General features: G+C 43.6%; 1 protein-coding gene across 2 annotated transcripts in view; it reads right to left on the reverse strand.

Moving 5' to 3' along the window:
• thsd7aa (thrombospondin, type I, domain containing 7Aa) overlaps positions 1 to 14244 on the reverse strand; it is a 178677-nt gene that overhangs the window by 133798 nt on the left and 30635 nt on the right. For both annotated transcript variants that reach the window (XR_005691678.1, XM_040002628.1), the window contains exon 2: positions 240 to 1365. Coding sequence is in view for 1 of the 2 variants with exons in the window: in XM_040002628.1 (XP_039858562.1) it covers positions 240 to 1365 (1126 nt within the window). In the remaining variant the exon portion in view is untranslated. The remainder of the gene's footprint in view (positions 1 to 239; positions 1366 to 14244) is intronic.

A 14244-nucleotide genomic window follows, 5' to 3' on the forward strand; every position in this document is an offset into this window, starting at 1 on the left:
TATCATTGAGTTTAATTTAAAAACAGTAATGAATAGAATAACAATTGTCAACTCTAAGACAAGCTCAAATATCAGATCTCAAAGATTTAACTATAGCTCTCAGTCTGTAACTGAATTTTAAAAAAAGAAGACAAGCTAACATGCTGACAAAGAAAATGATATCAATACTCTATGAAGGATAGAACCATGACATCACAGATAACAGTTTATTTTCTTTATTATATTTCAGTCATGGTTACCTGAGAGCTTCGACAGCCCCGCTCTTATGCACACAGGTCACTTCTCTGGTCTGAAAACCGGTTTGTAGGTCCCAGAACTTTCCTCCCGGGCGGTTCTGACGATTCTTGTTCCTCTTCTTTTTGATGAGTTCTCTGGTCTCAGCATCTTTTGCTTTGCCCCTCTCCCTTAACCTCTCTTGGACTTTCTCTCTTAATTTCTCTCTTTTTTCTTTGTTTTTCGCTTTTTTCTGTCGTTTCGGCCGATCAGCCAGTAGCGATGGCCTGTCTGATTTCCTATTCCTGTTTCCCCTGCCCAGTTTTCTTTTGGATTTAACTGGATTTTCGCCGTCTTTGGGCTGTTTGTCTCCTTCTTTTAACTGTTTTTCACCCTCTCTGGTCTGTTTGCCATCTCCTCTGGGTGGTTTTTCACCCTCTTTGGTGAGTTTGTCTCCCTCATTAGAAAGTTTATCACTTTCCCGGGGTTGTTTTTCACTCTCTCTTGGTGGTTTGTCTGCCTGTCGGGTTTGCCTTGGCAGTGGAACAGTGCATGGGCCCCAGGGACCCACCCTGAGACTGTAAAGGCTCTCTTCTCCCTGACAGGGACCTAGCTGGCATGTCTGAAATTCAGTCAGATTTGGGCAGGCTGCCCCACCAAACAATGGTGGAGCCAGAACAAAGCGAATGCGGTTCTGTAACCCTATCCCGCAGGTTTTAGAACAGGGAGTCCATGGGCTAAACTCAGACACCACACAGTCCTGAGGACATGGGATGAGACAGGCCTGCTCTAGGCGTGGTTTGGGCTCAAAGTATTCACAGATTGCATCTTCTGCAGGCTCCCCTTTTGCTTTTTGAACACATCCCACCTCACGGGTCTGAATTCCTTCCTCTCCCTGAGTGCACGTAGTAGGACGCTGCACCCTTGCACTGCGCATCACTGGGACACACTGGTTCCAGGCACCCAGCTGCCAGTCATATAGCTCTTTGTGCCAGTCACACACCCTGAAGCAGCTCTGCTGGTTGTCTGGTCGTTCTGCTTGGTCACAGTTGGTATGCAGGGTGGTCCAACCTTCAGAATGAGCACACCATACCGCTCTACTCTGGCTGCCTCCAGGACCACATTCACTTCCCATACAACGACCCCATGGACCTGTGAAATGTACATAAACAGAGAGGTCAGAGAAGAATGAGCGGTCATGCTTTTTGCAAAGGGAAAGTCACAGTTTTCATTAGCAATGTATCTTAATACATTTAGTTTCATATTTTAACCTTGTGTTTCTTGTTCTAACACTATACTAATCATTTTAATAAGTTAGGTCTGAGCAACAACTGTATAAAAACGCACAACATGGCTCCATTTCCTCTCACCGTATAAAAGTGAAGCCAAAATTTTCCAGTTATAGGGCCTACCATGTCACATTTTTGAAGCGAGATACTGCCACCCACTCACCCACTGGATGTGATCACACAAACTTCCCCCTGCACTTTTTACACAGCTTCGCTGCTCTGGTTGTTTTTAACGATCTCTGCTGGTGGTTTTACTGTGTCTAATGGCTTGTTAAACTAAGGTAAATACAACCACAATGATACATTGCAAAAGGCATACATGTTAACATCTTATAGATATATACCAGCGGTCCCCAACCTTTTTTGTTCCACAGACGGTTTAATGTCAGACAATATTTTCACAGACCGGCGTTTAAGGTGTGGCGGATAAATACAACAAAATAAAAGATACGACAAAAACTGGTATTTTGTAGATATAACAATAAACGCAAATTCAGTGTGTAATTGTGTAACTTTATTAGCAGCATCCTCCTGAAATGCGCCAACAATATTGAGAGTAACGTCCTCCTCTCTGCTCCTTAATGCTTTCTGGTCACTATGGTAACGCGTGAATATTTCTTTTAAAATAAGACACAACTACAACACGGGAAAGACCCAGGGAAACCGAGTTAATGATAAAAAACCTAAAAAACCAACATGTAGCATCATTCTGAATTCCTATTGTTGATGCGTTAGCTAGGCTAGGCGCTAGGCGCTAGCATACGCACTATGTTATAGTGTTGTTGTTAGCCATCCTACACACCTGTGTTGCTGCCAATAATTAAGTAATTTGCCATTCCTTAGTTTTTGTTACCCTCGTTTTAAACAGAGAGGGAGGCCTTTCACATTCAACTAAAAACAACTAAAACATTCAACATTCAACTAAAAACTTTCAACTGCATGTTAAATTTAAAAACACAGCAGTTGAAGTTTTTCTAGAGGTTTAATTTGTTGTTTTTATTTAACAACAATTCTATAATCAGCTGCATTTACTTTGGGGGGAAACAACAAGCTGGATTCATGGGTCCAGAAGACAGGCTTCTTCTCTTTCTTTCATCATAGCTGTCTTGTGTCTGTTGCATATGTTCACCAAGGCATACGTTCTTTCAGGAGGACTGAAGTTCATCACAGGGATCAAGCAGAACTCTTATTTTCACCATCAGCTTCCTCAGAAGGAAAATCCTCTTCAGACCTCCACTATAGGCCCACTCAGAAAACAGACAAAACTAGAACTTCATGAACAGTGTGACAGCAAGCTTTACTTTTTGTTATGTACAAGTACTGCACATTATCACCAGATGAAGCTCAAAGTCTGGACTTTCACAAACATTTGCACTTAATAAGTTAGGTCTGAGCAACAACTGTATAAAAACGCACAACATGGCTCCATTTCCTCTCACCGTATAAAAGTGAAGCCAAAATTTTCCAGTTATAGGGCCTACCATGTCACATTTTTGAAGCGAGATACTGCCACCCACACACCCACTGGATACTTATTCAGGGAGAATCACCACAGGAACACAGTGCCGGGATTTTGTATATAGTTGTGTGTTTTCCACCCCCTGTCAATAAATCCACTGTCCTTCACTAAGAGTCTCACGTCTGGGCCCTACTTTCACTGCAACTCCACGGTCTGCCATCGCAGCCCATGACAGAAGGATCCAGCCATTATGGGCCCAGCGGACTCAATGGAGAAACTCAAGAGGGAGGTAACTGGCAGAGTAAATAAGCGGTGTGACCTATGGATAAATACACCCGGAGAGGAGTTTCATCGCGCGGTGGAGAAGCGATTGCAGGAGATGCTTCTTTGCTTCCCATGGGTAATAGACTCTCTCTACCCAATCGTGGTGGACTTTTTGCTTAACACTTTCCACCTCTATTCTCCTAACCAGGCTGCTCTCCAGCTTGACCAGCTGGTGGAACCTCAGCCTGACACGCCGGCCCCGGTATCGTCAAAGAAGTGACGCTCGCGCCACCGGCGCTCCTCACCACAGCCGGATTCCCAGACTTTTCATCAGTCGGCTGTGGTGAGTCATATGGACAGTTCATCATCACACCCCTTATCTTTATACCCAACCGTGGACTGTGTGAATGCTAACCTTGTAGCACAGCCGGTAGCCGTAGCACAGCCGGTAGCCGTAGCACAGCCGGTAGCAGTAACTCAGTCTGCTGCCCAGCTAGTAACTCAGTCTGCTGCCCAGCTACCTATAGCTCAGTCTTTAGTCCAGTCAGCCTCTCATCTTCATCCTCAGTTGGAGGTTGATATGCCTGCAGGACCTACTCTGCCATCATTTCACCCGTCTGTTGTTCCTGCATCGCTGTCCAGTCTACCACAAGTAGCTGCCACACCATCATCACCTCCGTCCTCTGCAGCTGCTTCTCCACCAGCGTCCCATCAGACTGCAGCGACCGCAGTACTCTCGGCTTCACCATCCACATCACCTACTCTACCATCATCTTCACCTTTGGATCAACCATCAGTAGCTGTAGCGCAGCCGGAGGTGCTCAGAGAGCCGGAGGGGCCTGCGCCGCAGCCTGCGCCGCCAGTGGAAGGGCTCAGCGAGCCGGAGGAGCTCAGCAAGCCGGAGGAGCCCGCGCCACACGTGGATGAGCTCAGTGAGCCGGAGGAGCCCGCGCCGCAGCGCTCCTAAAATGATCCCTTGCCACCCCAAGTGCCACCCCAGTTTTGCATATGACTGTGTTGTTTATTAAAATAAGATAGCATTAACAGTTTGAGCGCAGTTACAGTCAACAGTGAATATAAATGCTATATAAAACACCATGGGAATTTCGCTTGTTACACAGGTGGTTGGATGTGACACTGTGGAAATGGAAGGAAGGTGAGTGTTATTAAGCCTCCGTGGTCCACGGACACGCTGCACCTCCAAATCACACGACTGATGTAAGCTGACATAGCAACAAGCTGCAGCCAGCTGAGTCTCTATTTCAGCCCACATTGAAAGTTCGGACTTCAAAGTTTTTACATTTTAATTACAGGCCAGTAAATCCAGAGTTATGATAATATATATAAGCCATGCTCAGTGTTGGGGAGTAACGGAATACATGTACCGGCGTTACGTATTTAAAATACAAAATATGAGTAACTGTATTCCGTTACAGTTACCGTTTAAAAAGGTGGTATTCAGAATACAGTTACTTTGTTGAAATAAATGGATTACACTGCGGTACTTTCCTGTTTCATTTTGTCGCGGGTCAGGACTGTTTGGGTTTTGTTTGACAGCTACGTGCTGTTGTTCCAGGCGGCAGCGTTACGGTTTCCATGGTTACAGGGCGACGCTCTCTCTCTCTCTCTGCGACTGTGTGTTTCCTGGGTGAGAGAGCGCCTTTTCATTGTTGTTGTTGTTGTCGTGCTAAGCTAACAGGCAGAATGCTACAAGAATGTAGCATCATGGGCAGTGTAGTCCGTGCTGCAGGGAGAATGGACTGCCATACACGTTATGGGTCTGTGAGCGCGAGGAGGGAGAAAAAGGGGAGTGGAAAGGTACGAGTTGTCATCGAGGAAAAACGGGAGCTGGAAGCATGTAAATATAATAATAACCACTGCAGCCAAGAAGAGTGCCTGATGAGCCCAGTTGTAAGTAAGCTATTAAGACTCGACTGTACACCGTTTGTGTTTTCCTCCGAAAACAATAAGTTCCGTTGGAGCAGCCTTTCAACGCCTCTCTCTGTCTCTCGCAAGCAAAGTTCACCCACACAACAAAGTAAAGATATTTTTCAGCTACGAGCCGACAGGGACCCCGCCGTATTAGTCAGAGGTCCCTTTACTACAGTTCGGAGTCGCGGACCTTCAGTAATAGTAATAAATCACACAGCAATAGTACATTCACGTTGTTGTAAAAAGCATGATAATATATTAAGTAATCCAAAGTATTCAGAATACGTTACTGTCATTGAGTAACGTAACGGAATACGTTACAGAATACATTTTGGGGCATGTATTCTGTATTCTGTAATGGAATACATTTTAAAAGTAACCTTCCCAACACTGTCCATGCTTTTTTCTAAAAACTGTCGTCACGTTTTTGTGTGTGTGTGTTTTAAGCGTTTTCTAAGGACAGTGTGAAAACAGTAAAGAAAGAAATAAAGCCACGTTTCCTATCGGTGGAAAAATGCACCATGTCCACCAATTTAAAAAAAAAGTCAACACGTGGGATTTGGTTGTTTAGGAAGAGGGGAGAGTTTTGGGAGTGACGGTAACGGCAGCGAGACAGAGCGAGCGAGCGAGTGAGAGAGAGCGAGAGAGTTTTTAGATGTGGGAGATTTGTGACGTTTAGTGTGTTGTGTTGTCTTGTGTAGTTATTCTGTTGTATAGTTGTTGTTTTGTTTTGTGTGTCAGTGAGGGCACTAATGAAGGTCATGAAGGCACATTTGCAATGTAAACACTGTCACTAAGTAGAAAACCAGCGGAGTGATACACCTCCTGTTGTCAGGCCTGCAGGTTTGTCCCTGTGCTGTTCTCCTCTGTCTTTTGGTGGACAAACTTTTTTTTACTGGCACACATCATTTGTGGGGCATCTTATTGCGAAACTTGATTGTTCTCTCATTTTAGTTTTAGTAATATTTTTAAATTGTTGTAGAAAATGAAAAAAAAAACGGCAGGTGTATTGGCTGCATTTTTAGATAAATAGCTGTTTATGTTTACAAAATGTACATTTTATATTTGCATTTCAAGTTATAAAAATTTACTCAACATGTCTGTGGTTTTTTTTTACAGTAAAGAAATACTACTAGGATTTTAAGTTATTTGTGTGATTTCAGATCAGTAATACTAATGCAGTATGTCAGTGAAAAAAAACAACTAAATTCCGTTGAGCTGAAAAGATACCAAACAAGGCAAGGGGAAAAAATGAAACAATTTGAGAGTGAAATACAAATAAACTCAAAAGTAGTCAAAAATGGCCGGTTGTATTTCAGACCTCAGTGGGTTAATCCAACAAATCATGAAAAATTAGGTTTAAATTTTTGTTCATGACAGTGCACATTTTACATTTTGTGTAATTTAAGCTATGACTGTTTTCTAACAAAAAACAGTGAAATTTAAGTTGGACTTGTGTTTGTAAATGAACCGCCCCGGATCCGTGGCCACCCGCTGGAGCCACAGTGTCTCCGCTATTGGACTCGTGGCAGGCCGCCTGACGTGCTCTGTTGCTGCCACTGGACCCGAGGTTGGCCACCTGAACTGTTTTGCCACCACTGCCTGACCCACAGCGGGCTTCGCCTGTTTTGCTGTCCACTGGGTCGGCCGCCAGAACTGGTTTGTTCTAAGGTACTAAACTAATACCTGCTTGGCTGATTCCAAGCAATCCAAGCAGGTACTGTAACGTGACATTGTGAGACTGCATGCCACCAATTGGCTGGTCAGTACTGTCACTCGATGAGTCATGAGAGCGTCTTGTTCATGAAAATCAAACTGTCATTTTTGGAAAATGGCTCAAAAAAACAACGCAGTGTCTTTGAGTCTGACGAAAAGCCACAGACCACGCAGCAGGTATATCGTTGCCTCGACATCTGCCTTTGTTGTAGCATTTGTGTCACATACTAATGATTTCAAGTCAACAGGGACGCATCTGTCAAATTCAAAGATGATGCCAGTGTGCTCGGCTGTCTTCGCCTGTCCTTTCGACTCCTCTTTTCTGACTTTTGCATTGTACTCCTCATTCTTTTGGTAATATGGTCATTAGGTGGCAATGACCTAATTACTTATGACCACCAAACACTTTCAAATCTTCGATTCTCTCACTCCTATGGTTCGGATCCATGCTGGACTCTGGGAGACGCCACCCTGTCACAATCGGACTCCTCCACCAGCATATCGTGTACAAGAAACACTATAGGAAGCGGGGCAAACAGAGTGGCATTCGCGTCCGTCTTAATGATTACCTTAAAGCACAGGCTATGGCTAATCCACATGCTAGCATGGATATTCTACGTCCTCCCTCTTCCTCCCGTGACTGCCTCCTTGCCAGATCGCTTAGCCCTCGGTGGATCTGCTCCGTCGGACAGCAAGTCTACCCAGTCCTCCCAGTGGCATGCCTGCCTATTCGGACCTGGATAACGTCTTCCAGAGGTGGCATGCATCATAGCAACCTAAGCCGTTTGCGACGCGCTACGAGTAGGGACATGGCGCCCATGACACGGATGGCTCTACTAAATGTAAGGTTGCTGGTGAATAAGACTTTTGTTTTAAATGACTTTTTCCTTGCCTTGGGGCTGGACGTTTTGTTCCTGATGGAGACTTGTATTCACCCTGGTGAGTCCTTCTCCTTCTCGGAGCTTGTCCTCCCAGACTGTGCTTTCTTGAGCTCACCTAGGCTTACGGGCAGAGGTGGTGGCTTAGACTCGTTTTTAAAAAATAACCATAAAATTCGGCAGCTCCCCTCCCCTACCTACCCTGGCTTTGAAGTCCAATTACTGGAGTTGGCCAATTCTTCTAAAGCTCTGTGTGTTGTGGTCTACCGACCGCCGAAATACAACAAGGCTTTTATTCAGGACTTTGCTGATCTATTAGGATCTGTTCTTTTTAAATATGACTGGTGATTTTAATATTCATATCTGTTGTAAGGATGATTCATTAGCCAAAGACTTTCTTGCTCTAACTGACTTTCTTAACCTTGTTCAGTGGGTGAACCAGCCCACTTTAAACTCCATACCCTTGATCTGTGTTTTTTCATATGGCCTGGACATTTGTATTTAAAATATTGACAATGTTGGGATCTCTGATCACTTCCCAGTCTTTTTTGATGTTGATCTATGCAATACAGAACTGCACCCTGAGAGCCTCCGACGCCCTATGTGCATAATTAATTCTGAAACTGTGGCTAATTTTTCTGTGGTGTTCCTTAATTCTGCACCCACTATTACTGATTGTCCCATACCTCATACAGTTGATGACTTTGCTGATTCTTTGCTATCTACATGCTCCTCTATCCTTGACGTTGTAGCATCTAATAAAATGAAATGTCCCAACATTGGTTAAATGACTCTACACATGCCCTACAACGTGTGTGTCACCGAGCCGAGAGGAGGTGGAAAAAAGATAAGCTCCAGGTATCCTTTGATATCTTACGTACCAGCCGCCTGAAGTTCCATAATGCTGCTAAAATGGCTAAAGCGGCATTCTTTTCTGAAATTATTGAGACTAATGGCCATAATCCTCGAACGCTGCTTAAAATCTTTAGTTCAGTGGTCAATCCCTGTCATGAAATGCCAATGGTGTCTTCTCCAGCTCTCTGTGAACAATTTTGAAATTACTTCACAGATAAAATTTTATCTCTCAAGTCTTCACACCCTTTAGTTGTGAGCCCTGCTTTCACCCCAGGATGTTTGTCAACTTTTCATCAGTTATAGCTAGGGTTGGGTATCGAAACTCGGTTCTTGTTGAGAACCGGTTCCCACCGTTTCAATCCCTTGGAATTGTTTGCCGTTTTTGCAAACGATTCCCTTATCGATTCCAGTCGCCCCGAATGACGTCACCACGTTGCGGAGCGTCATGTATCTGGCAGGAAACATGGCGGCTCAAACGCTCAAAAGTTTGGTTATACTTTACGAGAACGGATGACAACGGGGCAACTTGCAATACTTGGAAAGTAGATATTTCATTGAAGGAAGGAAACACTACGAATATGCAAAAGCATTTGCTCACAAAACACGCGATGACCTTAAATGAATGTTGTGTTTTTAATTCGCTCCGGACTCGTGAATCTCAACCCAGCAGCAGCGGTAACGTTTGCACGTCCTCTCCCGTTATTGCGGCAGGTAAATAATCAACTAACAGTGCATATTATGTTAGCGCGATCTGCCTTATTACAAAACCTGCCATTACTGTGCATTTAGGTGATCATGATGAGAGAGACAGTCTGGCTCAGATGCTGGCAGTTCTCGCTGCAGTCTACCGGTAGCGTCTCCTTTCAGGCCAGGATAGACGAATGTCACCGAGCAGTGACTAAGTTTGTGGTCAAAGCCTTGCACCCATTTGCCACAGCAGATGATTTTCGGTAAGTGAATGTGTTTACTTGTAGGCAGGGACATTACTGGATATTCTTGTGTAATTGCTACTGAATAATTTATGTTTAATAACTTTGTTATTGCTACAGAAGAATATTTATTTTATTATTTTACATTTAAAAAAATTTTTTCCTGAGGACCCCGTGACACCCCATTGAAGAGCCGTAGGCTGTGGATCTCTTAAGATCTCACTGTTGGGTTTGTAAGGCCATGTTACTCCTAAATTTCTATCTTGTTCAAAGAGAAGATATAAAACAAAGTTCTAAGCTAATCGACCTTAGTGTTCTCCTTTTTTAAAAATAAGAATCGATAAGAGAATCGATAAAGAATGGAATCGTTAAACAGAATCGAAAATGGAATTGGAATCATGAAAATCGTATCAATACCCATCCCTAGTTCTAGCCGGTGTCACTCACTGCCCTTAAGCAAATAGTTGAACAACTGAAAAATACAAATTCTGTACATGATATTCTCCCATCACGCATTATCAAGGATGGTTTTGATGCAATTGGGCCCAGTATTTTAACTCTAATGAATTCTTCATTGCTTTCCGGCCATGTTCCGTCAGCCTTTAAACACGCTGTAGTGCAGCCTGTTCTCAAAGAAGGAGCCTCGATCATAATGACTTTGTGAACTACAGGCCGATTTCCAAAATCCCATTCCTGTCCAAAATCTTGGAGAGATAGGTTTCTCACAACTCCAGGCCTATCTGGATACGATGGATTCATTTCAGCCTGGCTTTAAACCACGTCAAAGCACTGAAACAGCTCTGCTGAGAGTCCTTAATGATCTTCTCCTAATTGCCGATTCAGGTCATTCTGCGGTCTTAGTCTTACTGGACTTGTCTTCAGTCTTTGATATGGTGGACCATAATATTCTACTAACGAGGTTAGAACATACATGCATTAGAGGTGACACCCTTAACTGGTTTGAATCCTATCTTTCGAGCAGGTCCTCCTCTGTCATTCTGGGTACCTATTCTTCCTCTGCTGCGGCCTTCTGCTGTGGCGTGCCTCAAGGCTCTGTGTTGGGCCCAATGTTGTTCTCTCTCTATATGCTACCTCTAGGCCTAATCTTTGAAAAATACAACATTTCATTTCATTGCTATGCTGATGATACACAAATTTACTTTCAGCTAACTGACGATGTTGCTCTGTCACTGCACTGCTTCCTAGAGTGCATGAGAGAAGTCAAAGAATGGCTTTTTGGCAACTCTCTTATCTTAAATGAAAAGAAAACCGAAATTGTGGTGTTTGACAGTCATTTCCCCCGGGGCCAACTAGTTGATACCTTTGGATCCCTCGCCACTTTTCTCTCTGACACTGTTAGTAATCTAGGAGTGCTGCTGGACAGCTCCTTCAAATTTGACAAACAAGTGACCTCTGTAGTCAAATCTAGCTTCTACTAACTGCGTCTTAATTCGAAGGCTGAGCATTGCGTACCACATAAGGATCTTGAAAAGCTTATTCATGCCTTTGTGACCTCTAGATTAGATTACTGTAATTCCTTTTACTTTGGTCTCCCTGCTGTTCTTCTCCATAGATTACAGCTTGTCCAAAATGCTGCGGCACGCCTTTTGACTGGTACCGGATGGTTTGCCTCTATCACCCCTGTCCTTTCTGATTTGCACTGGCTCCCCATCAAATACCGCATCGAATTTAAAATATTGCTGCTTACCTTCAAAATTATAAATAATACAGCACCTAGCTATCTTGCCATACACCCCTGGGAGAGCCCTCAGATTATCCAACCAATTACTCTTGGTACAGCATAGATCTCGGCTTAAGACCAGAGGTGACCATGCGTTTGCCCTGGTTGCACCTAACCTGTGGAACAACATTCCCATTGCTATTCACACGTCTGACTTCTCTTCATCCTGGCGTTGTTCCCGCTGGTGCAGGGTCCGCTCTTCGGCAAAGGTTTCTCCATTTGGTTCTGTCCAAGGCGTCCTCAGGTGATGCGTTGATGGTCTTAATGTCCTCCTTAATTTTGTCCATCCACCATTTCTTCGGTCTGCCTTCTGGGTCAATCATCATTGCTGTTTTTGCACGTCTGACTCCATCCAATTATTTAAATCACGATTAAAAACTCACTTATTTAATCTTTCTTTCCCAGTTAGTAAATGCCTGTATTTTATAATCAATTCCAATTTTATCTTTCTATACATCTTCTTCTACTTCAAACCTGTGTGTTTTTAGCAAGTTTGATTTGATATTCACTTTTATTCTTGTGTAATTAGTGCCATTGACCTGTTCAGTACTTTGTTAATGGTCTTATATTATTCATGTTTTAACTGGCTGTTTTATTGTGAAGCACTTTGGTATACCGTTGGTTTTTAAATGTGCTACAGTGGGGCAAAAAAGTATTTAGTCAGCCACCGATTGTGCAAGTTCCCCCACTCAAAATGATGACAGAGGTCAGTAATTTGCACCAGAGGTACACTTCAACTGTGAGAGACAGAATGTGAAAAAAAAATCCATGAATTCACATGGTAGGATTTGTAAAGAATTTATTCGTAAATCAGGGTGGAAAATAAGTATTTGGTCAATAACAAAAATACAACTCAATACTTTGTAACATAACCTTTGTTGGCAATAACAGAGGTCAAACGTTTACTATAGGTCTTTACCAGGTTTGCACACACAGTAGCTGGTATTTTGGCCCATTCCTCCATGCAGATCTTCTCGAGAGCAGTGATGTTTTGGGGCTGTCGCCGAGCAACACGGACTTTCAACTCCCGCCACAGATTTTCTATGGGGTTGAGGTCTGGAGACTGGCTAGGCCACTCCAGGACTTTCAAATGCTTCTTACGGAGCCACTCCTTTGTTGCCCGGGCGGTGTGTTTTGGATCATTGTCATGTTGGAAGACCCAGCCTCGTTTCATCTTCAAAGTTCTCACTGATGGAAGGAGGTTTTGGCTCAAAATCTCACGATACATGGCCCCATTCATTCTGTCCTTAACACGGATCAGTCGTCCTGTCCCCTTGGCAGAAAAACAGCCCCATAGCATGATGTTTCCACCCCCATGCTTCACAGTAGGTATGGTGTTCTTGGGATGCAACTCAGTATTCTTCTTCCTCCAAACACGACGAGTTGAGTTTATACCAAAAAGTTCTACTTTGGTTTCATCTGACCACATGACATTCTCCCAATCCTCTGCTGTATCATCCATGTGCTCTCTGGCAAACTTCAGACGGGCCTGGACATGCACTGGCTTCAGCAGCGGAACACGTCTGGCACTGCGGGATTTGATTCCCTGCCGTTGTAGTGTGTTACTGATGGTGACCTTTGTTACTTTGGTCCCAGCTCTCTGCAGGTCATTCACCAGGTCCCCCCGTGTGGTTCTGGGATCTTTGCTCACCGTTCTCATGATCATTTTGACCCCACGGGATGAGATCTTGCGTGGAGCCCCAGATCGAGGGAGATTATCAGTGGTCTTGTATGTCTTCCATTTTCTGATGATTACTCCCACAGTTGATTTTTTCACACCAAGCTGCTTGCCTATTGTAGATTCACTCTTCCCAGTCTGGTGCAGGTCTACAATACTTTTCCTGGTGTCCTTCGAAAGCTCTTTGGTCTTGGCCATGGCGGAGTTTGGAGTCTGACTGTTTGAGTCTGTGGACAGGTGTCTTTTATACAGATGATGAGTTCAAACAGGTGCCATTCATACAGGTAACGAGTGGGGGACAGAAAAGCTTCTTACAGAAGACGTTACAGGTCTGTGAGAGCCAGAGATTTTCCTTATTTGAGGTGACCAAATACTTATTTTCCACCCTAATTTACGAATAAATTCTTTACAAATCCTACCATGTGAATTCATGGATTTTTTTTTCACATTCTGTCTCTCACAGTTGAAGTGTACCTCTGGTGCAAATTACTGACCTCTGTCATCATTTTAAGTGGGGGAACTTGCACAATCGGTGGCTGACCAAATACTTTTTTGCCCCACTGTATATAAATAAAGTTGTATTATATTGTATTGTATTGTATTTCACGGGACACTTGGATGTGTTGTTATCGTGAAAACCATGCACATTAGTTGGTACTCAATTGTAATGGAAAATCAGTCGAATCCAGTCAAGTCGTAATGAGCCGTGGCGAGTTGTTCTGAGTAGGTACAAATGGAAAAGAGGCTTTAGAATACCATGACCTGGATGACTGTGAACATACACAGACACATAAGTCACAAATGCGCAACAGCACAGATGAAAGGTTTTACAGTTTTTACTACTGTTTCTTTACAGTGCCACCTCTGGGTTGACAAGTTTTCAACTGGGAAATTGGAGTTGGGGGTTCCATATTTAAATTCTGAGTGGAAACTTAGAAGCCTTATTCAGGAATGCAACATAACTCTGTAAGCCTTCTTGCCCTTAACATACCAACTAACCATGACTGTTGTGAAAGTGAGCTTGTCTGAAAACAATCACTTTCTGTTTGGTGTACCACACTGATAGCAAACACCAGAACCTCGCCCTCCTCCATCACACAACTTGTCAAGCCTTAACATTTTAAGAATTTCTACTTTTCTACTACTGTTCTTTACATTGTTTCACAAAGGTATATCTGGGACAAAAGGGAGAGACTGGAATTGCTGGAGCAGTTTTGATGATTGATCTCAGGGTTAAGCAGGAAATTTGAGCAACAATGATGTACTCAGTGGCAGATGGCCTTATCAAGA

The sequence above is a fragment of the Simochromis diagramma genome, unplaced genomic scaffold (genome assembly GCF_900408965.1).
Source record: "Simochromis diagramma unplaced genomic scaffold, fSimDia1.1 OVJJ01000449.1, whole genome shotgun sequence".
In the NCBI taxonomy this organism is placed as follows: Eukaryota; Metazoa; Chordata; class Actinopteri; order Cichliformes; family Cichlidae; genus Simochromis; species Simochromis diagramma.